We start from the raw sequence: 25985 nt of genomic DNA, 5'->3' as shown, positions 1-25985 counted from the left end.
CTCAGCGCTCACACCTGAAGTGACCGGCAGGAAGTGAAGATCGGAGCTGAGAGCGCACAGCTCTTCCCATCCTGCTACGTCTGTGTACCGATAGATGGGCACATTTGGAGAACGAGACGGATAGAAACATCCGCAGGGAGGGGGGATGCGCGCATGACAGCCTTTGGACGTTTCCATTTGTATCAGCCGAGCAGGGAATTGAATCTTTCCACTGGGTGCTGCGTTAAAAAAACAAAAAAACACTCGCGACTGGTGAATTAAACATTTGCACATCTCGTCCGTCTCCGGCGATCGTCACCGCACCATGCGAGCAGGAGAGACGCGCCCTGTGCCATGCTGAACAACTCTCCGACTCTCCTGCTGGCTCTGACCGCGGTGGCCGCACTTCTCCCGCGATGTCAAGGCTGGAGCGACGAGGACCTCCTCCTGCCGCCCATCAACTCCTCCAACAGGTTCCTGGCGAACCTGGAGGTGGACGTGCGCTTCTCCAAAAGGTCTGTGGAGGAGAGCGACGCCTCGCCCGACGCCTCCTCCATGCAGAGTCTGTCCCAGTGCAACGTGAGCGTCCAGAGACTCCTGCCCACGTCGCTGGTGGCCCGCTGGGACAGCAGCTTCGGCTTCCAGTGTGATGTTATCATCTACACCACCAACAACCACGGCAGGGCTTTTTTCGCCGCGTCTTTCAACAGGGTGATCTCGCCCGTTGTCATCGAGCACCTCGGGGTCACCGGGGGTCAGCAGGAGTTGCGCTTGTGCGTGGGCTGCGGGATGTCCCGGTACCGGAGGTTCGGTCAGGGTAGGTCGAGGGGCCAGCAGACCGGGGATCAAGTCACTTTCTGCTGCGTGGATTTCAGCCTCGACGAGCTGAAGGGGGACAAAAGTTGGAGGCTGAACAGAAAACCCATCGAGTCGACACTTGTGGCTTGTTTTATGACTCTGGTTATCATTGTGTGGAGTGTTGCTGCTCTCATATGGCCAGTGCCGATCATTGCAGGATTTCTGCCTAATGGGATGGAGCAGAGGAGACCGAGATAACTGAAATATCCTTCATTATATTTATAGCCTGTGCTGCCTATACTATAATTGTAGCCATCGAACTGTATGAATGAATGATTGCGGAGGAACTTTTTGATCAAATGCTTTAATCTAGGGTGTTCTTAGACCTCCTTCTCCTCCTCTTTAGGACAACCGAGGTAAAGTATAAAGGGTTATTATATACTAGCCAATATTAATCTATACTGGGACCAACACCAATGTGTTTTGTATACCCTTGTAGGCCTTCCTATGTCTGCGTAAACTGTGCAAAACTTTTCTCTTTAAACAGTGTTTGTATAGTTTTTAATCTTTCTAGAAAGTTTTTGCCTTATTCTATGTGTAGGACTTTTGCACTGAAAACTGAACTTCAAAGCGTGCCGTCTCATACACTATATAACCAACAGTCATGCGCATTCAAAAGTCAATGTGATAGTTTTTTGCCCCCCAGATTAAGATCCTTTAAAAACATAGTTGTTGTTTATGATTGGCATAGAGAGGGATTGAGTACTTACATTGTTAGATTTCTTATGTCAAGTTGAATAAAAGTGGTTATTTGTATTAATGTTCTAAAGATTTAAGTAAAAATAAAACATATATAGGCCATACCAGATTTTCTCTGACCTGTTCTCTGCTGTCAACACATTTACTTCACACACACAAGCACTCACGTTAAATATGAATGGATCATGATTTTACCTCTGGATCTGGATCCTGCATGTTTATGCTCACTTTTGCTTAAAATGCAGGAACGTGTGTGATTGAATTTAGATTTTGTATGGGGCGATTTTAAGATCAGACTTTTAGGAAGGCACATTCACAATGTCATGCATCCAGAGCCTTGTAATTGATATTATTAGAATATGCTGTTTGCCCATGTAGTCAACCCTTTTCACCTTTGCAAACTTCAGTTCAGTTGTTTACACACGTTACCTTCAAAAGCACTATAAGCCGAAGGACTACCTATGCTAGTGTCTAAGAAGAATTCAGAATGAATAATCACAGAATTCAATATAATACAACCATTTTAGGGTGGAACCTTTATTTATTAAACCTGAGGCAAAATTTCAGTCGTTTTGACAATTTGTGGCAAAGCAGATAAGAGGAGAAACATGCAACACATCGTTTCAGTCTCTTAACCACACAGAGGCAGTCTACTAAATCAACAGGTGGTTAAAGTATACTTATTCAATAAAGACGGTGGAAATGCATGAAAATTATCTTATGAAAAATAATCATTATTTTTCAATTCAATTTTATTTATATAGCACCAAATCACAACAACAGCCGCCTAAAGGCGCTTTATGTTGTCAGGTAGACCCTACAATAATATATACAGAGAAAAACCCAACAATCATATGACCCCCTATGAGCAAGCACTTTGGCGACAGTGGAAAGGAAAAACTCCCTTTTAACAGGAAGAAACCTCTGACAGAACCAGGCTCAGGGATGGGCGGCCATCTGCGGCCAATATCTCTATCCTTTCTCTCTTCATCCTCCTCATTTGTCCTTGCACTGACAGTCACATACAAACATGTTGTATTCACCTAGAAAATAACAAAAATATAATCTTACAACTTTTACAAATATCATCAGTGAATGTGGACAAAACAGATGTGACGTTGTCTTATTCATTTTGTTGAGTCTGACACTCCTTCCTGCTTCTTTTTGCTCTCTCGCTCGCTTTGCTGTTATCATTCTGCTCTCTCTTTTTCGCTCACTCTCTGTCCTCCTCTGTCATTCTCATAATTATAACTGCTATTAATATAGTTATTTTTCAGGGTATTATGATGAAATTTATGGCTTTTGCAAATGTTTCTTCTTTTTACCTGTCCTTCTTGATGAGTGTGTGGATTAATTTCTGTGGAAAACATGCTGTAATTTCTTTCAGAGTGTTAGAATATTGTTGCACGCATAAATTATGAGCAAAAGCAGGGTCAGGGAGCCCTAAGTAGCTATAGCCTGCTTTAAATATTGTCCAGTAATTTAATCAGCATCAACAAATATACATAAATGAGTAAAGGCATTTCTCTGCCACTCCTTTCTAGGGTGAACAAATCCCATCAAAGTCTGTGTGGGGCAAACACTGTGTTTTTTGAGGGACAAAGTGGGACGTCAACAATGCTGGGAAGTAGTGTGAAAGTTTCATAGCAAACTAAAACTAAAAATACAACAAACAGTTTAAACTATAACTAGATTGCCATTTACGACACAAAAGCCAAATATACTAAGTGTTTTTGTGCCAATGTAAAATGTGGGACACTGTAAGAAAATGCTATGCAGTCCCGCATTAGGAGGGACATCTGGTCACCCTACTCTTTGCTGAAATAACAATTTGTAGACTTATTTGTTGTCTCACAGATGCTGAAAACAAAAGGTGTTACCACATAAAGTGCAAATCACCCTTTTTGTTCTGTGTACCACCACCAGCAGCATGTGCAAACAGTAAGGTAAACTGGGGTTGTCTGATTGCTTGTTAGTCCCACATCAGAGGGCGCTGTGGAGCTCTGTTGATATTACACATTTGACCAGACAAGCTGTCCATTTATCAGTAGTTAGATTGAGGAAAAGACACAAAACTTTTAGGAGAGGAAGTATTTTGTAATTGTTGTGGGTTGGAGTAGCTTTTTTTATTACAAAAAAAGTGCACGCTTATTAAAACGCTGACAGTCATGGTTACCTGTTGGAAGCACAAAAAGACTGCTTGTCTTTTACAAGATACAGGCAACATCTGGCATTTTTATTTCAGTGATACACCAGTATCATTCAAAATACAGTTATGGATGCAGAATATGTCTTCAGCTGTTTTTGTGGCCTTAATAAAGGCTGCATCATTGAAGCACTGAAAATGACTTTACTCTTTTCTCTGCTCATAATTCACAAAAATTATCTTTGGTTCAAATTCACAATTTAAATACAAGAGACATTTGGTGGTGTTCATTTGAAATTTATTGATACAATGTTTTTTTAAATCAACATTTTTTACTAAAATCCCACTGATGACTGTAAGGACAAAATACCCATACTGTCTGACAACCAACCCCACTATGGGGTAACTGACATGAATGTTTGCTTGGTAAATCCTTATTAAAAATCTCTTTTCACTCAACCAAGTGATGTATCAATACATTATTTAAAAAGCAAATCTTAAATTACAATAGTGATGTTTGTTTTTAAAAGATACAGGGAAAGTCTGGCCTAATTACATCTTGTAAAAAATGAAAAGAATAATGAAGCAATGATTATTGAAACATGCTCAAAAGATCAGAATGTCATCCAAGAGTAACAAGTGTGACAGCTAAGCCCGATCTACCCTATGTGTTGAGTTACGCTAAACCCTTCTGACTTACCAGATTGTCGTGAGTTTGTTGTGTTAGGTGTACTACTCACATTTCTATAAGGCTCTACCAAAATCAGTGCAATCTTAAATCATGATATCTTTATTCTGATGGCGTGACTGAGACTGTTCTATCTTTTCAGATAATAGTAGCTATTGCAAAAAGAGTACTTTATATACTTTATATATAACAGGGCTCTACACTGCGACCAATTTGGTCTACCTAATTTCTCAGGGGTGCGACTAAAAAAAATCCTAGGTCTCACCGGTGCGACCAGCTGTTCGAGTAAAAAACCAAAAGTCTCTGCAATTCTGAAAGTCTCTGTGTGACCTATCGTGACCTAAACAAGGTGCTGCTTAGAGTAGCTGAACGTGCTGCTGAAGCGCCGCAGCACCGACTCGGCGCTGTTCGATTGATTTGTGTGTCATATGCGCCTCTGCACAGACGAGGAGAAAGGGGAAATGATGTAGGGAATTCCCACAATAATCCAATAGCGCACAGCGACACCTGCACATTCCGCCAATGTGCCAACGTTCCGCCAAAAAAATCTTAGGTTGCACTGGTGTGACCAGCCGTTCGAGTGAAAAAAAAGAAGTCTCCGCAACTCTGAAAGTCTCTGTGTGGTCAACAACAGACACACATTATGCCCATATCAGGGTCTAAACCAATCAAAGATAGTTAAGGGTGGAACCTCTCAGATGCCCATGCCCAAGGTAAGATGTTCAGATACTGAGATGTTCAGTTTGAAGCCTTTGAGGCATTTTTAATTTAGACTTTCTTTTTATTTTATATATCTTGAGATATTTTAAGTTTAAATTTCAGCTCAGTGAAGCACTTTAAGCACAAGAACTTTTTCAGTACCGTATTTTTCGGATTATAAGGCGCACTTAAAATCCTTTCATTTTCTCAAAAATGTGCCTTATGTATGAAATCTGGTTGTGCTTACTGACCGCAAACTGATTTTATGTGCTACATGGCGCTCAAAAATCTGTCAAAATGTTTTAGTACGACTTTGGTTAGCTACGAGACACACCGCTGGTTGGATTGTTGGAGCATTACGGCTGCCGTAGTCAGGAGCCTTGCAGAGTAATATGTACTGTGCTTCAATGTAATATTACCATATTGTGTGTGTATAAGGACACCAAAATGGCACCTGTTAAGAGACATGCTTACAAAGCGGATTTCAAACTCTATCGGTCACACAGTAGAACATAAGAATAGAGCACAGCTGCGAGAGAATTCAACATTAATGAATCAATGGTACGGAAGTGGAGGAAGCAAGAAGAATGAGTTGAGTAAAGTTTGACTGATCTGACTGTTTGGTTTTGCTTAATGCGCCTTATAATCCAGTGCGCCTTATGGTCCAAAAAATACGGTATCTTTTTTGTAGAAATGTGCTCCAAATAAAGAACTTTGCGTTGACAAGATTGTTAGTTAATCATTTATAAATCAATATTGTCTGTATGGACAGCGATTTTTTTTTAAAAAGTGAACATGTAAAGATGCAGTGCTAAGCGATATGGCTGAAAAATTTGGGTGCACCTATCTTTTGTGCTGGTGCACCTTAGAAAAAAATTTAGGCGCCACAGTGCAACCGTGGCAAAAAGTTAGTCTAGAGCCCTGCGTAGGATGGCGCTACCTGGACACAAGCTGGGGCTTGATCAACCCTAGCTGGGTCGCCTGGGAGAGGGGGTCTGATTGTTGAAAGACCCGAAACCCCCTATGACCCCAGGTTACATCACTGATGATGTGTCCAAGGGCATCAGATGGTGTATCTTAAACTAGTAGCTGTTAAACACAAGAAACAACACTTCTCATTCTCTAAACGTTTGGCCACAGTTGTAGATTACACTATCAGTGCTTGTTCACTCCTGTCAATAATTACATTTCTGAATTCTCTTAGTGCAGTTACAGGTAATCAAAAAGATCAATATAATAATGTCACAAAATACTTTTGGACAACAAACACGGTATCTTTTTTTTTAGAACAGAATCACAAGACTTCAAATTCAGCTGAATTGCTAAAACTTTCTTCACTGCAACAAAAACACTGTTAACAGGTTATAGAGATGTCAGCAGAAAGTAAGTATATTCTATTCTATTCTATTGTATTCTATGTAAGAGCTGTGCACAATTCTGTGCAGGACAGATCTAGAATTTTCCTTCAGTGTAATTTTTGAGTTTTGTGAGCAACATAAGATTAAACCACCACATGGCTAACATGGTTACAAAAGGAAGAGGTCTCAAACCATGTGTAAATTAAACTCTGTAACTTTGTTAGAAGATTGTACATTAAAAAAAACCAAACATATTTTAACCCTTTAAAGCCAAATGTAATGTATTTAATACATATGTTTTTAGGACTCCTCGATACATCATCAGTGTAATAGTTTTACCCCCAGAAAAACAAAATAAATTGCACGTTACATTTTTTAGGAATAAATTACAAAAATAGCTGGATGTGGCAAATATGATACAAATTAAAATTAATATATGCAAATTATTATATTATATTTTTTTATTTGTCAGAAGGTTCAATAAACACTCCATTTAAAAAACTGATTTGGGCAATTATTCCATGGTTCAGGCTTTAAGGGGTTAAAATCTGTGTAAACTGACTCTTTGCTGTTCCACAGCATTCCAGCACTGACCTGAGGTTGAGACTGAGATTTGATAGAACCAGATTCTGCTTCTGCTGAACTTTCCTCTACAGGAACCATTTTAAAAACACCTTTTGAATTAAAAGTGAAGTATTATAGTTATTCACAAAACTGAATTTTTAGCCAGAATGTAAAAACAAGCTCAAATATCGCTTTAATACCAACCTGGAAGTGTTTCATCTTCTGTCAGAACAACACTGATAACAGATTTTTTGTTTCCTGTTGCTTGGCCTCCTTCCTTGGAGATGCAGCTTTGGTTGGCTTTTAAGGATCTAGAGCAGGGGTGGGCAATCTCAGTCCACGAGGGCCGGTGCCCCTGCAGGTTTTAGATCTCACCTTGGGTCAACACACCTGAATCACATGATTAGTTCGTTACCAGGCCTCTGGAGAACTTCAGGACATGTTGAGGAGCTAATTTAGCCATTTAAATCAGCTGTGTTGGTTCGAGGACACATCTAAAACCTGCAGGGACACCGGCCCTCGTGGACTGAGATTGCCCACCCCTGATCTAGAGTTTCCCACTTCTATAAAACGAGAACAAAAGCTAGATCAGATCATTATTCTTCAAATAATGATTAATTTTAAGAAACCATGATCATGATCTTACTGCTTTCTCGATCAAGTCCTGATTGTGTCTCGTTGTGTTTATTCTGGTTTGGATCAACTCCTCCGGGATCCACATTTTCCGTTCCCTCACCTTCTGCTGTACCAGAGATGCTCCCTGAAAATTATTGTGTGTATTAAATTGTGTTAGGTACAGTAACTAGATGTACTTTAGCATCTTTAGTTTTTGCAGCACCTATAGTAAATGTGAAAAGATTTAACAGTCTTCAAGCAACATTTCTAGCATGCTCCCTAACTAACTGTTCTTTGAAATCATCTGCAGCAGGCATTGACTTTCCTGCTGCTAAATTATTTCACATTTGTGCCCTTTGATTCCTCACCATTCTCCTCCTCATCTGCATCTTCATCCAGTTCTCTTAGGCAGATGTGTTTAAGGATTTGACGCCTGTTGCTGAATGAGCGATGGCAGTGTCTACATTCCAGCCCTGATATCCCATCATTTTTTTGTACTAAAAAAAAACATTATTACAAAAACATATGTACCACAGATTACATATTACAGCAAAGCTAGGTTACTAATCAGGAATACAGAACAAGCAACCAGCTATCCAAATAATATAATCAGTTAGCAGTCTGTACGACCAGCACTACCAGGTAACAAAAGGCAACAATACTACCTTCTGCCAAACTAAATTGTTGAATTTCCTCCCTTTTCCCTTTTCTTCTCTGGAGTTATTCTCTGGAGACTGGCTGGAAATGGCCTTGCCCTCTGTCAAATCTGTGCGTATCTTCTTCGTAGAGCCCTTTGGTCTTCCTCGTTTTCGCTTCCCTGGGGTCTCTGTGGGCCAATAATCCAACAGAACAGTTAAAAGGGCACCAAGGGTTTTTTTTTTCTTCATTTTTTTCCCATCTTTAGCAACACATCCACCTAAGAGAACAACATCAACAAAGTGGTTATTCTGCAAGTATTTTCTGTGTAGCCAAAAGCCAAAACATTTACAGACCTTTACAGACCTGAGTAAGGTCTTTTTTGTGATAGTAATAGTGGTGATATGGTGGTGCTCTGACCTGCCAGCTTCTCCACAGGCTCTGCCACAAGGGGCTGCAGCGCAATAATGATGTCATCTAGAGGCTTCTGCTGAGGGTGCAGCTGGGAGCAATGTGCAAGTAGCTGGGAGCGACTTGGAGAAAAGACGTTGCACAGGCGACACATAAACACAGAACCAGCTGAGGACACAGAGAGAAAAGGTGGCAGATCCAGAGCCTTTTGTTAAATAAGTTGATCTCGTCGTGTTTGTTTCTTGATTTTAACAAGGGAACTGGAGAGGTTTATGTACTAATATCAGTAGCAAACAGAAGATAAATTATGCGGCAATGTTTGTGGGGTGGATATTGGCTAATTTTACCGTGTTATATGCTGCATGTATGTAATAGGTGATGCCTTGCGCATCTGTTGGAAAATGTAAAAAGATTAACAGAAATCAACAAGTATTTGGTTTTCTGTAACCTCCCAATCCATCTAACATATTATTACAGGAACATTAACTTAAAATCCACTCCCAAACTAACTAGTTCTTCTGTACAATTTATATACAGGTCAGAAACAATATGCGAAAGAATTTATTAACTAAATCGTGATTTAGAGTCTATTTTTACTGAATAAAGACACACATTTCTGTGTCTTGATGCATGCTCAGTCATCCAGGTAAGTAAATCTCCAAAAGTTGATTCTGTTCACCTGGACGGGGTTTTTCAGTGGGAGAAACGTTTCGTCACTCATCCAAGTGACTTCTTCAGTCACTTGGATGAGTGATGAGTGACCTGACTGCAGGTTTCCCCAATCTTATAAACAGTACATTTGGATAATGACTGAAACCAGCCCACTGAAGGGAAAGACCATCTCTGAATCGAGGAGGGGGCCTAAGGGTACATCTTTCGCCATCATACAATGCTGTGATTGCAGCCATTTCCCAACTCTCTGTGAATGGTACTTATGGCCATTGATCAGTGGGCCTTGATCAGTGGTTGTTGATCAATGGTCATGAGAATTTGCATAATTATGATTAAGGAACTGACCTCCCAGCCCATTGTTCCTTCAGTGGGCTGGTTTCAGAGATTCCAATCAGAGAATTCAACAGAGATTGAGATAGTGGTCTACAAATGTTGAAACAGGATCGCCTAATTAAAATGTTGGACACAAATAAGTGTATGGCTGATGAAATGGAACAGATGTTAACAGAAAACAGATGGTAATGATTCTGTTGTGGAATGAATGTCAAGTCTCACAGATGAGGATTGTTCTGGGGACCAAGAACATGGGGAGGAAGATGTAGCCAGCTTGGATCAAGGGGCTCGATGGTCGATAAGGAAGAATGCTGGACCACATTCAGACCCATTTAAATAGCCACAATCCACTATAAATAAATACAATTTCAAGTGTTTTCTCTTTTAAGCTTGTTGTCAGGTCACCAAGGTTGCCAGTTTGCAATCTTCTGCCGTGTGACTGGCAGATGAACTTTGAAAAGGTAGTAGGTGTGTGAGGTGAGGTCAGCGCTCTCTTGTGGGTGCGTGTGGGAATGTTGTTTGGTTAGAGACTTTTATTTTGTTCTATTTTGTTTAGATTATTTATTATTGTATGTGTCCATTTTTAATGCGCGTTTTTGGACTTTTTAGTGTGACCACAAGTTTTAATGGTGGAATCAATCAAGCTCTAGATCAACTGGGGAATTGAGCATTATTGTAGGTATATTTGGGGTTTTTTAGATGTGTGATTTTGAATGGTTTAATAAAATTGATGTTTTTATTGTTTGTGTTTTGCAGCTGTTGTTGTGCTGCCTCTGCTGTTCTTTTTTTGTTCTTTTGGTTAATTTGTAATTTTGCTTTGGTTAGTCCATCCAGCCATAAAGGCTGTTATGAATGATTGAGAGTGAGTCTGTAAGGGCGGACTAAACTCTTTTTTTTGTTTTTTTGTTTATTTGTTTGTGCCACTTCTCTTTACAAACCCAGGTTGCAGGTCATGCATAGCGCTGATTCCCAGCTGTGCTGAGACCCGAATTGTTTGCAGTGCATGCCCACAGGTAAATTGATTACAGTGTCTCTAAAACTAGGTGTGACGGTTTGCAATGTAGTGTTATTTGCTGGCACCTTTGGTTTGATAGGTCTCATGTGCAGCTGGGATATTAGTAGAATGTATTGTAAGTCCTGTCTGGGAATGAATGGGAAAATCTATGTTTAATTGATGGAATAAATCAATTTTAAATGCATTTCTTTGACACGTTATTCAACACATTAGTGCTGAGTTACACATGGAAGCATAAATGGATATAATGTAATTGAATTAATTTTTTTAGTGGTGTGGTAATACAGCTAATTCAACTTTTCAAACAGCTCAACAAATATCCCCAAACACAGTGGCTGTTTCTGTGCGGTTCGTCACAATATGATCCGTAGCGAAACTCTGAATCCAAACACTGTAGTCCCTGTTCAAGGCTTGGAAGGTGATCTGTACCGTCAAATGTGCCGCAACAAGCAAACTGAGACATGTCCACTTGATACGCGTGTCTGCGGCTGGTGACCACTGCGGGAAGCTCATTGCAGGCTAGAAACACGCTGTTCACAAACCTCTTTATGGCATCTGAATACACGGCATGGCCTTTGTCCAACACACGGTTAAGATCTGCTCTGGTAATGAATTTATACTCGTGTAAGAATGACAAGAAAACCAAACTGTTAGCCATGCATTGCTGATTCCTGTAGCTTCCGTACTTAGCAGAGGCCTGGCTTCGGGACGCACAGATGCTACTCACTCGTGGACGACTTTCATTGTTTGTAACCTGTACATGAGACAGTCCTGGAGCTTCTCCATCATGCTGCATTTGCACAGTTACCTGGGGTTCAGTCTGGATTTCCTGTTGTACTTTAGGCTTTGGCACAGACACTGATTGAACACCTCTCTTTACCACATCTGCATAAGACACTGCAGCTGTCTGAACGCTGCCCTGCACTTCTGGACTGGGAATAGTTGTAACAGACACCTTTACCTGCTCGCTGCTCTGAGAAACATTTACCTGTTCTTTCTGCTTTTGCCATCTAAGCTTCTGGGCCTGCGACCTTTGACCTTTTCTTGGCATTTTGCTGTATTTGTACGCAGATATTAGCAAAATTCAACCTGAAAACCCTGAAAAACTAATAACTTTTCAAGTTACTATTAAATCTGAGAAATGTGAGATTATACAAATAGTAAATGTTCTTATAAATATGTAATAGATGAAAAGAATAAATAAATAAATCTCAATCAACAGGCTTTAATAAAACTCTTAGCCTGACTTTGTGTAAATCTTTCAGATAGCAAATATACGGAGCTGTGGTGGTGTGGCGATCAGATGAAAGGCGATGAGGATTCTTCAGCTGGATGTTCTGCTATAGTCAATGAAACAGACTAGCAAAATGTCTTTCAAGCAATCTAATTTAATACTTATGTGAATACAGCAGTTATGAATGTATGTATTACAGAATAACCAATTATCTTATTACAAATAAACCTTTAAAAAGGTGTATATTTTATATAATTTATAAAAATAATTGCCAAACTATCAGTGTTTATTCCAGAGTGTAATGCAAAAGTAAAACTACAAATGTAGGGCTGTGTAGGTAGTTTCTACTGTACGTTCTACTGTACTGTAATTCTACTACTGTATATTAAGGTTTCTATACTTGCAATTTTCAGCAAAATGACTGGATATCAGAGAGTTTAACAACAGAAAAGAAGGAGCAGTGAGAGCGGAGATCTCTCAGAATTCGGTAAACAGATCGACGAAGTTCTGGTAACTTCAATGCCAAAAACTTGGATTCTGGTAAAACTTGATTTCTGGGAAAACTGGATTTCTTTTCAACTCAGGTTCAAGCTTGTCAAATTAGATAGGGTTCATGGCGGAGAAATGATAGAAGATAGAATGGCTTGTCAAAAAAAGATGGAGCAGGGAGAGGGAGAGTGATAGGACAGACAGAATTGCTTGTTAATTGCTTGTCAAAGATAGAGGGAGAGGGTTTTCTGCAGCAGGTCACCTGTAAGACAAAAAGGGACTGGAATTAGGCATATTTCCAATAAACGTGGCTTTACAGTATTTTTGGGACTATAAGGTGCGCTAGTTTAAGTTTTCTCAAAAATCAACAGTTTACCTTATGTATTATTTCTGGTTGTGCTTACTGACCTCAAAACAATTTTATGTGCTACACGGCGCTCAAAAATCTGTCAAAATGTTTTGGTACAACAATTAATTTCTTAATCGACTGGACTAACCAATAGTCCACAACTAGGAAACACTGAAATTTTAAGTTTGAAAACAGTTTAAAAAAAAATACCCCATTCCAAAATGTCTTGTGACAGTCTCATTGGCTTAGGGAGTGATGATGTCATAGGGAGATCTTAAGAATCTTAAGTCCTTTGATGTTTTTCCTTAAATAGGGGTGAGAAACAGCAAGTTTTAGTTCGTTTTAGTAGCATCTATGTTTGCAGCCTACAAACGTTCACCACAGAAACATTTGGAAAGCTTTTCAAAGTCATTGTATAGAAACTCCAACATGTTTCCAAGAAAAAAACAACCAATTCAAAAGGATTACGCCGCCTCTCCTTCCTGGCGTGGTCGGCCAATTTCCCCAAATGGTGTCTCATCCTTCCAAAGGGCATTAGAGGAGAGTAGGAAGGAAAACTACCATCTCCAGAAAAAAATGCAACAAATTGAAGAAGAGAAACTTCAACTGGAGGACAAGTGTAGACGAATGGAAGCCCAAAATAAAGAGCTGGAAGACAGACAACAGCGCCAGCCGGACATAAAAATTATCAATGAGGGCTGGGGAATCAAGTTTGCTCAGGCCCGAGAGCAAATTGTGCACCTCATTAAAGAAAACAAGCAAAAGAGTGCGGAACTAAAAGAAATGACCAACCAGCTCCAAGACAAGAAAACGATGACTGATAAGATACAATGGGATCTCCAATACATGGACCAAAGGAATCAGCTGCTCCAAAGACAGCTCCATGAAGCTGTGGAAGAAAAGAAAGAAATCCTCCAACAGAAGGAAGAGCAGGACAAAAAGCAAAGAGACATGCAGCACGAACTGAAAAGCATGCAGGAAAAATACCAAATGCTGAAAGAAAGCCTGGATGAAACACTGCGCCAAAATAAAGACCTTCTTCAACAGAAAGAGCAACAGCAGGAAAGAGTGAAAGAAGAAAAACGTATTGTCCAGGACTTTGAGTCTAAAAATCTAAAACTGCAAGAGTTTTGTAATCAGCTGGAGGACAAAGCAACTAAAGTGGAAGATGAAAAGGACAAACTGGAGAAACGCTGCTCACAGATGCAGAAAAGGATCGATCAGATAGCGAGAAACAACTCCGAGCTCGTTAAGGGGATTTTGGTGGAATTCAATAACTTGAAGCGTGAAAACACTCAAATGCAGGCACAAAAACAACAACAAGACAAAATACATGAAGACCTGCAGCTCACGCTCCAAGAAATCCAGAAAAGAAATGAGCAGTTAGAAGACAAGCACAAAGAGGTCCAACAGAGAAATGCAGACATGCACAAGGACCAGCTGACACAGGAGACAACATCCAAACAACTCAAAGACAAGCTTGAAGAACAACAAGCAACATTAGAAGAGGTGGAACAAAGATGTAAGAAACTTGAAAAGCAAAACGCAGAAACAATCGATGAGTTGAGAAATCTCATCCTGGAGAAAAAAGCGCTCATGGAAAAGTGCGTGAAAAAGAAGACAAAATGGTTCCGCTTGTTCCGGAGGAGAGACGCTACTGCTTCCTCACCTGATGTAGCCTCGTCTTGCTCCACCTCTGTTAACCCCCCCAACCAGTCCCAGCAGTTGACTGTCCCCTCCTGAGCCTGGTTCTGCCGGAGGTTTCTGCCCGTTTAAAGGCAGTTTTTCCCACTGTCGCCAAGTGCTTGCTCAGAGGGGATTGTTGGGGTTTTCTCTCCTCTGCCTTTTTTCTTTATTTACTTGTTTGACTTTTTTTCATTATTACTTCGTTTTACCTTTTTTCTTCATTTACTTGTTTAACTTTTTTCATTATTACTTCATTTTACCTTCTTTCTTTATTTACTTGCTTGTTTAACTTTTTTTTCCAACTTATCTAAATAATAAACCAATTGAATTTATCCTTTGAGTATTTTTCATCTCATCTTTACAGAATTTTTCCAAAACATTTTCAAACATTCAGATCTGTCTTTTATTTTCTTCTTGAAACCTCATAAATGGTGAACTAAAAACCCTGGAATATGGTTTGAAACATTGTTTCAGCTGAAACCGGCATAACATGCTTAAGTGAGTGAGTGTGTGTGTGACAGGTGACAGGGTATCACTAGTTAGGTCATCATGTTTAGGCTCATTCACTCCAAAATTATTTAGGCCAAATCTTTAAAACAGTGTCATTGCATACACATTTTCAATTCACTTCAATTGCACAAATGCAGAAATAATTTTTTGCAGTATCTTATTTATTTTGAGAATGTCATGACTGATTGTTTGTACCTACACCACCAAAAATGGGGGCAAAAGCGAGGAGATCATGTTTAATCGGTTATAAGAAAAGGTCAGAAATATAAGTGCCAACATGAGCAGTGTCCACAGAAACCTCTGAATGTCAGCTCAAAGCTCAAATAAACCATTTCTACAACCACCAAACAAAGCAAAGACACCAAACAGTTAAAAGAGCAGTTACGTCACCACCAATCTGTGGTCAGGTACTATCCATATTTTGATTGATGATTTTCTGGAGTTAAATGTGAACCGAAGCATATTTTCAAAGGTGTTATATGCTATAAAATACTTTTAAATAAAATAATCTCTAATTAATTAGGCGTGGGAAATAAAAAAATCTAATTTTTCTATGTTTGAGTCACAGTAACTTTTAGTTACAACACTTTCAAGCACGTTTAAGAGCCACATATGAAATTCTAGCACTTTTCAAACCTTGAAAAGACAATATTAAAATTCAAGCATTTTCAAGAACCCTGTATATGACTCTTAAGTCCATGATCTTCATCATATTGCTTGTTCTGCAGGTCACGGCTTCAGAGCCGATCCTTTAAAAGTCTGCAGTGTCGATTAATGCATAGAGCTGCAAAACTCACACTTCTTCCTCTCACACACAATATGTCACTGTGGTGATTTTCACGTTACTGCTTTCTACACACCTTTTGTTTGATTTTTTTCACCTTACATAAAACACTTTCCCCGTCTCACAAAATGACTTTCACATTAATGACACTGATTGCATCTGCAACCTCTTCAAAATGTAGCATTTATTTAATCAAATAATAATAAAACTTTTGAAGAATCTCTTTTGCAATTAAAAATCCTGGTCAACCAGCAGTGGTTACTTACAATAATAATACACACAAATCAACTTTTTCAGTTTTTCACTTAGAAGATGGTCCAAAATACCATCTGGATGGATGAATAAAAAAGAATAATAATTTTTTTGTCTCTATAGTTGTGTCTCTTCTTTGCGTGTACTTGTGTTTATACTTTTCTTTAATAAAGTCTTGTTTGTTTGCATTTTGGGCTTCTGGCGAACGCTCATGACAACACAGGAGAAACTTTTCAGTGTGTCTAAAATAAACTGCCCCGATCATAGCGGGCCGGCTGTATGTCTTGGTCCACCAGCTCTCTGAAGTTGTTGCGCCTCAGGCAATCAACGAGGTCAGCCGTCTCTGCGTAGGTGCAACCCACCTTCCGGGCCAGGATCTTGGTGTACTTGAGGGGTTGGTAGTTAACGGACCAGCTGGAGATGGCTGTGCCACTCTGTACTATGGCCCTGTGGAACAGACCTGAAAGGAGACGTGGGAAAGAGGGACGTTTTGGTGAGGTTCAGGGCAGAGGGAGGACGCCTGATGTATAAAGATTTCTTGAGAACTTGATTAAAAATAGAGTTTTACAATTTTTCCCCATTCCATGTTTCTCACTAGAGAAAAGCTGGTAGACACAGGATGGAACTACAGACCCAGAGTATCACTGATGGAGCATGCTGTGGGGCTTTAGCTCCAAAAAGTGGAGGCAGGACTGGGAAAAAGCTCATCTGAGATGTCAAAAGATCTATTTTTCTTTAATTGAGCTAGCTGCTTTTTCCCCGTCCAAGCTTCACATTGTGTGATGCAGCAGAGCACCACAGATGTGCAGAGTACACAAACTGTACCAATTTGCTGTAAATGAATAAAATTGCACAGATAATCGAGTCTCCATGTTATTCACTAGACCAGAGAACAACACCTTCATCCTGTATTTCATTTTTTGTTGCTCCTGGTCTGCACACATCTGGCCAGTAAGCAGACTAAACGTTCTCACGCCGTTTGTAGTAACACATTTTGGTTCACTTGGAGTTTTGTCTCTGTGAAAAGAAATAAACGAAGGGAAAAAACTACAAGTTTTCGAGCTTATCAGCAGATTCAGCCCAGAGTAAACCAAATGTGTGAAACTGCCCTACAACAGTCTTCAGCTGTTGTTTTTGACAGTTTTTTTTATACTTATGGCTCTGTGTGATGTCAGAGATAACAAATATCCTTAATATCAGTCAGAGTCAGAAAGACTTTATTTATCCCCAAGGAGCAAGGGGCAGTTAAGATTATATAATATAGATCATTTAATGATAAACAGAAATGAGTGCTGTATCTATGCTGTTGTAAGGAAGGTCTCTGCTGTAGATTTCCACATTTCTTAAAAAAAGCATGACTTTCAGACACAGATCATCTTTTGTAAATGTGGGAAACATGTAACAAAAATACAGTCTTGTTAAAAAATATCTGTCCACTTACAAATGTCTGTTTATGTTTTTATCACACGTATATTTTTCAAATCACCAACAGAAATTTTAATAAAAAAAAAATAAAAACACAAAAAGCAGTTTCCAGACAGCAAAGTAATCTATTAAGGGAAAAAAGCTTGAAATATCTACAAGGCCCTATGTGAATAAAAAAGTTGTCCCTAAACTACACTGTAAAAAAAATATTGTAGAATTTACGGTGAATTACTGGCAGCTGTGGTTGCCAGAATTTCACCGTGAAAAATAAATTGTAAATGTAGAACACAAAATGGTATCCTATTTTGGTAACCTTAAATTTCACAGTAAATAATAATTACTTCTTTTACAGTAAATGATTGAATTTAAACATAAATTCATGTGAAAACAACAGACATTCCGTTAACCTGATTACAGTCTTACTTTGTAAAATTTAGTGAAACTGTATAAAATAATATGGTATCATACCTAAAAAGTTGAATATTACGGTAAATTACTGGCAGCTGTGGTTGCCAGAATTTCACCGTGGAAAATATAGTAATAATGTAGAATATATAACGGTATACTTTGTTGATAAATGTAACATTCACAATAAAGAATCATAAACCTGTTCATGGTAACTCATGTAAAAGCAACAAACATTCCATTAACCTGATTACAGTTTTGCATTGTAAAATACAGTGAAACTGTATAAAATAAATATTAAAAAGTTGAATATTACGGTAAAATACTGGCAGCTGTGGTTGCCAGAATTTCACCGTGGAAAATATAGTGATAATGCAGAATACATAACGGTATACTTGTTGATAAATGTAAAATTCACAGTGAACTTTGGTTTTTGTGCAATTATTACATTGAAATAAAGAACTAATATAAAGTAAACCAGTTAAAATACATTTTTAATAAGCTTGTTTACCGTCTCCTATTGACAAAGCACAGAAGAGCTGTATAATACAAAACATGCCTTTTTATTTAAAAATTCATATTTACACGAAATTATTGGCAGCTGTTGCAGACAGAATGTCGTCTAAAAAAATTAAGGTCCAACAAATGAGGTAATAAACATAATAGGGCTAACTGGCATAAAACTTACATTCTTTGACTTTTTGTCATAATTTGCTAGAAACATTAATAAAAACCAGTAGAGACAATGATTAAATTAAACAGTTAACATCCATCCATCCATTCGCTTCCACTTATCCTTTTTCAGGGTCGCGGCGCTGGAGCCTATCCCAGCTTTCATAGGACAAGTTGCCAGTCTGTCACAGGGCTAACACACAGGGACAGACAACCATTCGGACTCACATTTACACCTATGGGCAATTTGGATTAATCAATTAACCTATCCCCACAAACTCCATGTCTTTGGACGGTGGGAGGAAGCCGGAGTACTCGGAGGGAACCCACGCAAACATGGGGAGAACATGCAAACTCCACACAGAAAGACCCCGGCCTGATGGTGGAATTGAACTCAGAACCTTCTTGCTGTGCAGCAACAGTGCTAACCACCTTGCTGCCCTAAACAATTAATACTTAATAATCAAATTAATGACTAAAAAGGCACTGATCTAATTAATATCAAACTTAATACAACCAATAACAAATAAGTACATAATAAACAGTCAAACAAAATTTAAAACACTTGATACTTGCAGTGGTTGCCAAAGTTTCTTTTTATCCAGATTGATAGTAGAGGGCTTTCAAAACAGTCTCTGATGGTGTCTGAGGAACTGGAACAGGTTTTGGATTCAATGTGCTGGAGGACTTGTTTGTTGTTCTTCAGATGCTCGGTGTAGATTAGCGTTCTTTCCTTGCAGTCTGAAAGCAAATACAAAGCACAATAAAGCAAACTGCCCATTTCAAAAGCAAATATACAATCTTACATCTAATAGAGCTGACACAATTAATCGTATAATGATTTACAATTGTGATGCATTGTGGGGAAAAAAGCATTCTTAATCCATTCAGAAGAAACTAATCGATTATTAAATACAGTCCCAATCAAAAGTTTAAGACCACTTGAAAAATGGCAAAAAGAAAAATCATCTTTTGCATGGTTGGATCTTAACAAGGTTCCAACAACATGCAACAAGCAGAAATGGGAGTGAGACAAAACATTTAACTTACATTTCACAAACTTAAACTGGGACAAGCTGTTTTACAGCTGATCAAATGTTTAGGACCACTTGTCTTTAAAAGGCCAAATTTGTGCAAAACTGTGGATCCATTGTCATTTTCTGTCAGGTAGTCAGACTGTCAGGATGTTCTGATGGCAAAAGCAAAAAAACTTTCCTTGTTGAACATGGGAATGTTGGGAATGTTCACGTGTTGACAATATGTGATTAGAAAATAAATTAAGAATAATTCAAGGTGCTGCCAAAGTAGCTTATATGTAACCTCCTTTATTTGTTGATGAAAAGAAACAAACTGAAATGAAGTTATCATGATGCACTGGGGAAAAAAATTATATTTTTCAGCGCAAAACGTCTTTAGTTTTCTAATAAAATCTCTGTTACTGAGCCTCACAGGTCCTTTTCTTCTGCTGCTGCGCATCACATGCCAGCAGTGGCTTCGCACATGCGCGATTGGATGCAGTGGGGTAAAAATCATCTGCTCCATCTTTCATTCCACCACGTCATCAATCATGACAGGCAACAGCCTTAAAAAGTTCCAGTTTTATATTAACTGTGCTGAGAGTTTGTTTGAGGACTGATCTCACACGGCTTTGAAGAGCTATCAGAGTCAGAGTATTTAAACTGTTTGATGCTCCAATTCAGAATGGAGTAGGTGAACCATTCTTTTTTTATTCACAAAAAATTTAAGAAACAGCGCAACATCATATGACAAAATGCCATAAAATCTTGTGTCCTAATCAAAATGGCAAACCTGGCTGACAGATGTGAAAATATTTTAAACAGTTGAAAACTGACTCAAACTTTACTCCTTCTATATCTGGTGTACCTTCAGTCTTGAGGTGTTCAACAGGAGAGTTGTACATCTCTATGGTGCATTCTGCTCCACACTGATTTGGATCACCACCCTGAAAAACAGATTGCGTCATTAAACAGTATCTACAGAAATGTTGTGTACAACTAAAGCAGAGGCCACCAGTGCAATGTGAGCCCAAATTATCTCCAGCATGCAAAACAAGGTTCCTTTAACTATAGTTTTATCTATTTATTTCCATAACCTAAAGGATGAACAACTTCAAAGGCATTTTGGTATAGCAGTAGTTTGAAACATAATGGAAAAAAAAATTACTACTTTTGAATATCTGACCATCACTAATGTCACACACTACATTTGATGAAGACTCAGCTGATTGGTCACCTGTTACACATTTCTGAATCCCTTGACCGCCTCACAAAGCTTGGAAATACCCTCATCAGATAATGTTGTTTTAGTTTTAAGAAGTGTAGTGAGCTTATTCAGAGTATATGACTGACCCAACTCATTTTTTTTTTTTTAAATTTCCTCTACAATGGTCAGGATGGCAGAAGCAGGTCACAATGAAATACATAACCCCTCAGTGACTTCACTGACTTGGCACAGAAATCAAAAAGGAACATTGTCTTTAGCTGCTTTTGGTAAATTAAACTGGCGTTTGTTTCACAGTAAAGCTAGCTAAAATCTTCAACCTGCTACATTAGCATGAACTTTCCAGAAAACTAAACAGGACTGAAGGCGAAGCCTGTAACAGAGGAACGCTTTCAATGCAACAAGAAAACTAAGCGAACTATGGTTACAGCTGATATACGTTTCAAGTCTAATGATATACTTACATTGAAAGAGAAGGTTGTTGGTTCAGCGCAGGCTGCTGCTGCTGGGCTCAGTGTTGCCAACTCCTCAGTAAGGAAAATCGCTATTGGTTGTTCTAAAAGTCGCTAGAAGTCGCTAAATGACGTCATCGCCTAATTTGCATAATTGGTCATGCTAATGTAATTGTAACCTGCGTTGTTGGAGAGAGAAATAACATCGTGGAAGTGAGTAAAAAACGTCCTAAATGCATTTAGAGTTTATTTAGAACTACAAATTAAATTTCTTTTAGCAATTATTGTTTTTTTTAATGTCACAATTCCAACACTGCTCCTTTACCCGGGCTTGGACCGGCAAAAGTGACCCGAAATAGGCACTCTGGTGGAGTTACTGTGTGTGTGGGTGTTTATAAGTAGTTTTAAACCTTGTGATCCACAAAACAGCATAAGAGTAAAAGAAGAACTGACTGCCTTGCAGTCAGTGCGGAGCAGTAGCTTCGCTCATGCGCGATTCATTTGCAGTTTGGACGCATAGGTGTGAACATCTTCTGCCCTGATAGCAGCTGGGGGAGGACTATCCTCCGCCCGTGAGCGCTTTGGAACGGGCGAGGTGCCCACGGCAGCACCCGCTGCTTGTTGAGAGTAAAAGCGATACGCGCTTTCATGTCAAAAAGTCGTCATAAATAAGTCTCCAACAACACCAGAAAAAGTCGCCAGATTTGTCGCTAGTCGCTTTTTAGAAAAAAAGTCGCTAAGGGGGTCTGAAAACTCGCTAAATATAGCGACAAAGTCGCTAAGTTGGCAACACTGGCTGGGCTCCCTTGCTGAGCGGAGTCTGTCTGGACCAGGTCTGGACCGTTAGAAGTGGCGCTATCTTCTTCTTCGTTGGTTTGGTTTTAAATATTTGGCGCTTCCAAGGAGTATTGGTGCCCTCTGCTGTTGCAGTACCTCAAAGTCAGACAGCTATTTCTGACAACATAGTACCCTCCTCGTCTAAGTTTTATTTATACATATGTATATATATATATATATATATATATATATATATATATATATATATATATATATATATATATATACATATATAGGTGACGGTTTAGACACGTGATGCATTTTCTCCCAAATGTGCATGGACTTTTAAAGAAACTGATTGTTACAGCTTTTATAATACATTCGTTGACTGCTCTTGACCTTGCAAACTACACCAATTTATTAACATTATTTCATTATTTTTTTGTATTTCATTTTGATCAATTAATTTTAATTTCAGAAGGTGGTATCACACTCAAACAGATTGAACACGGACTGAACAGTGGCAAATCCATGATTTAAACCTCCCTATAACACAAAATATTTTTTTTATTGTAACTGTGTTATACTTGGTGAGACTCTAGAACTTAAAGAAATATACTTTTTTTTATTAGTAGTAATTGTTTGTATGTACTGTTAACATATACTGTTTTATCAAACAGCCTGAGGTTGTTGATATTAAAAACATTTCACCGTAACTTTCACATTAATTCTAACAATGTTTTCACATTTTGTTAAAATTAAAAGTACGGTATGTTTTAGGTAATTAATATACAGTTGTAAATTGTAAATTCAAATGAAAAAAGCAGGAAAGATTGTCATTCATACAGAGTTATTATGTAAATTGTAGGGTGATTAATTGTAAATAATGTTACAGATTTTTCCTGTTGTTTTCAAATACAATGGGCCATATTACAGTACATTAATATATTTTCAACATATTATATTATAATGTAAAAATAAAGGCAAATCACCGTTTTTCAATTTACAGAAATGTAATGTCCATATTACAATCAATTACTCTTTTTGATTTAATGGTAATTTACTGTTGCCATTTTACAGTTATTAACTGTAATTTTTATGTACATTTCTTACAGTGTACTAATCATGAGCTGCTCTAATGTGAATCAAAGTCAGAGAGATCTGTAAGTCTAGAGAGGTTTATAAAGACATTTCTAAGGATTGGACAACTCTTGATGATCACCAAGAGCTGTGCTGACTCACTGCACTAAACTGAATTTTCTATAGTGAGAGAAACATTTCAGAAAAGCACCGGGATTAAAGTCAAACATGGTGCTGTTACTGTGATGATCCAGAGTTTCTTTACTACTTCAGGACTTGCATCAAGCCATCAGGTCCTGAGCTTAAGTTTAATCATACTTGGGATTCACAGCAGAAAATTGATCCTAAGCACACAAGCAACTCTGAATGAAACCAAACTCTTGATGTAGACTAATCAGAGTCTGGACTTTAATGAAACTGAGATACTTGAAATCACTTGAAAACTCTGTATTGGGCCTTAATTAAAACAATTCAGAAAGTAGAGTGGACCGAAATTCCCCCCAGTGATGTAAACCAGTCATTACTAGTTACTGTAAATGCTTGATGGTACTTGTTGCTATCAGGGCTTCCACAGCTGTGTATTAGAGAGTTTTTACATTAGACCAGGTTGTTCTGGTTTGCTTTTCTCTTCTTCATAAATGAAATCCCTTTAAAACTGGTTTTTGTATTTATCCTGGTTATCCTTGTTAGACGATTTGAAACATGTGACAAAAAAACATAAACAAAATAAATCTGCGAGGAAGAAAGACCTTTCCCAGCACTGTACCTCAGACAAACCTTTACTTACCAGAGTTGAGATGATCAGATCAGTAGTCTAGACAAAGGAAACAATACATCAGATCACTGTGTAATCATTCAGACTGTTGAGCCTCTTCACACACAATCCAATTTACTGTGACATAAAATAACTAGTAAAATCCTCAATTTCTTCAAGCTTTTATGAACTTACTGTACTCTAAAGGAGTGGCTATAACATGTGTAATAAAAGCATTCATTACCACAGAAGTCCAAAGAATAGGCACCAATATTTGTTGGCACAAATGCAGGATATACCAAATATTTCCTACACAGAAGCTTTGTGGCTCCAACATTTTCTATCAAAAGTCAGTTCAAATGAAATGTGAATAACCACAACTTTCAATCTCATTTCAGATTAAAAACGTTGAATACAAAATAATATTTAAATCAGAAGTAACAGAAAACCTCATCAGGTTTTAGTTAGTCTGGTCCGAATATGTAAATCCTAAAATACATGTAAATATTGACCTGTTACAGCAACAACAGTGGCACACCATTTTTGTAAAAAAAAATGAAAATTTCTTAAAATGTTATACTAAAAAGTCCTTCCAATGTACCTGTTTGCAGGAATATTTATATATTTTTCCCTTTTGGCAACATTTATATTTAATTTTCAAAGATATTTCCAAATAATTAATAAACTAATTTAAACTTATAGTGTATATAAATTACACACTGCCTTTAATATACCAAACATTGTCCACTCTAGAGCTGGGCGATATATTGAGTTTTTTAAAAATATCGATATATTTGCATACGAGATATAAGATGTGACAATATCGTTTATATCGATATAGTATATGTTACATTATAATTATACTTGTGGAGCCGCAAGTTTGCCTCTCTTTCGTCCATTTTTGTCTCTACGCTGCGTTACTGGGCCTCGCCTCTCCTTCACTGAACACAACTCCCCCTCCTCCCCCATAGCTTCACCTGCAGGCAACGACAAGATGAACACGGCAAATCTTCGTTAACGAGTTACCGCGGATCGCCCCGTGCGTGGGGCTGGACGGCGTCAACGTGTTAGCGAGCTAACCGCGCTAACGAGCTAACCGCGCTAACAACATGCGGCCCACAGGGGCTGCATGACCTAAAATCCTTTCATTTTCTCAAAAATCGACAGTGCACCTTATGTATGAATTCTGGTTGTGCTTACTGACCGCGAACCGTTTTTATGTGGTACAGGGCGCTCAGTAATCTGTCAAAAAATGTTTTAGTACGACTTTGGTAAGCTACGGAGCTGCACCGCTTGATGGATTGTCGGAGCATTACGGCTACCGTAGTGGAGCCTCGCGGAGTGATACGTACTGTGCGCTTCAACGTAATATTACCGTATTGTGTGTGTATAAGAACCATAAATGGCACTTATTAAGAGACATGGTTACAAAGAGGATTTCAAACTCAAGGCTGTCAGTAACGCAGTAGAACTTGGGAATAGAGCAGCTGTGAAATCTGTCTCTTTGTTATTATGCTCAGCGTCTTTTAGTTTACATTTTGACTGCACAATTGTGAGCTTTTTGTTATGCACAAAAACAACATTGTGTTTCTTTTATTTATGGAGCATTATTATTTAATAAATGCTGATAATTTATTTTTGAGTAATTTCTTCATGTACATCTACGCTGTATGTTAATAAAAGTGCCTGTGTGACATCTGGGACACAGCTTTGACTAAACTCTCTTTTTGTTCTTACCTTATTGCTTAAAAAAAATATCGAGATATATACCGTATATCGCCATCCAGCTAAAAAATATCGAGATATGAATTTTGGGTCATATCGCCCAGCTCTAGTCCACTCACAACTCTGGTTCTCTTAGTTTTTTATTTTTGCTGTGTTTAAAATACCACTTATATTCACGCAGGCAAAATACATCTATAGTGTTCTGAGTTTAATGTAATACATAAGCAGAATATGAGAGACTATATAAATCAATAGCTGTGGTGTTCTAAAGTGTTTAAGCTACCACTTATACTGACTCACCTAAAAGATGTATGATTTTGATATCAAACTGTGGTAGAGAGGCGAGGTACTCCACTCAAATTCCAGATGAATTGTCACGGTTCTGGGTCAGTTTGACCCAGTATTTTGAGTTATGTTTTGGTGTGTTTTCGCATTTTGGATTCTTTTCTTATTGTGGTGCTTTTGATGATGATGATG

At 38.4% G+C, this 25985-nt stretch overlaps 1 protein-coding gene and 1 long non-coding RNA gene across 2 annotated transcripts; one reads left to right on the top strand and one right to left on the bottom strand.

Moving 5' to 3' along the window:
* Positions 1 to 1631, top strand: LOC134636348 (transmembrane protein 158). Its single transcript, XM_063486289.1, has one exon. It carries the CDS (start codon positions 334 to 336, stop codon positions 1033 to 1035), a length of 702 nt encoding a protein of 233 aa, XP_063342359.1. The 5' UTR covers positions 1 to 333; the 3' UTR covers positions 1036 to 1631.
* Positions 1632 to 18958: 17327 nt separating this feature from the next.
* LOC134635595 (uncharacterized) lies at positions 18959 to 21240 on the bottom strand. Its single transcript, XR_010094961.1, has 3 exons — positions 21185 to 21240; positions 20364 to 20442; positions 18959 to 19220 (listed from the first exon to the last, which is right to left on the bottom strand). It is a non-coding gene; the product is annotated as an uncharacterized LOC134635595 (long non-coding RNA).
* Between the last annotated feature and the right edge of the window lie 4745 nt (positions 21241 to 25985).

Source organism: Pelmatolapia mariae, linkage group LG10_11 (assembly GCF_036321145.2).
Source record: "Pelmatolapia mariae isolate MD_Pm_ZW linkage group LG10_11, Pm_UMD_F_2, whole genome shotgun sequence".
In the NCBI taxonomy this organism is placed as follows: domain Eukaryota; kingdom Metazoa; phylum Chordata; class Actinopteri; order Cichliformes; family Cichlidae; genus Pelmatolapia; species Pelmatolapia mariae.
This window is presented reverse-complemented; position numbering and strand designations above follow the sequence as displayed.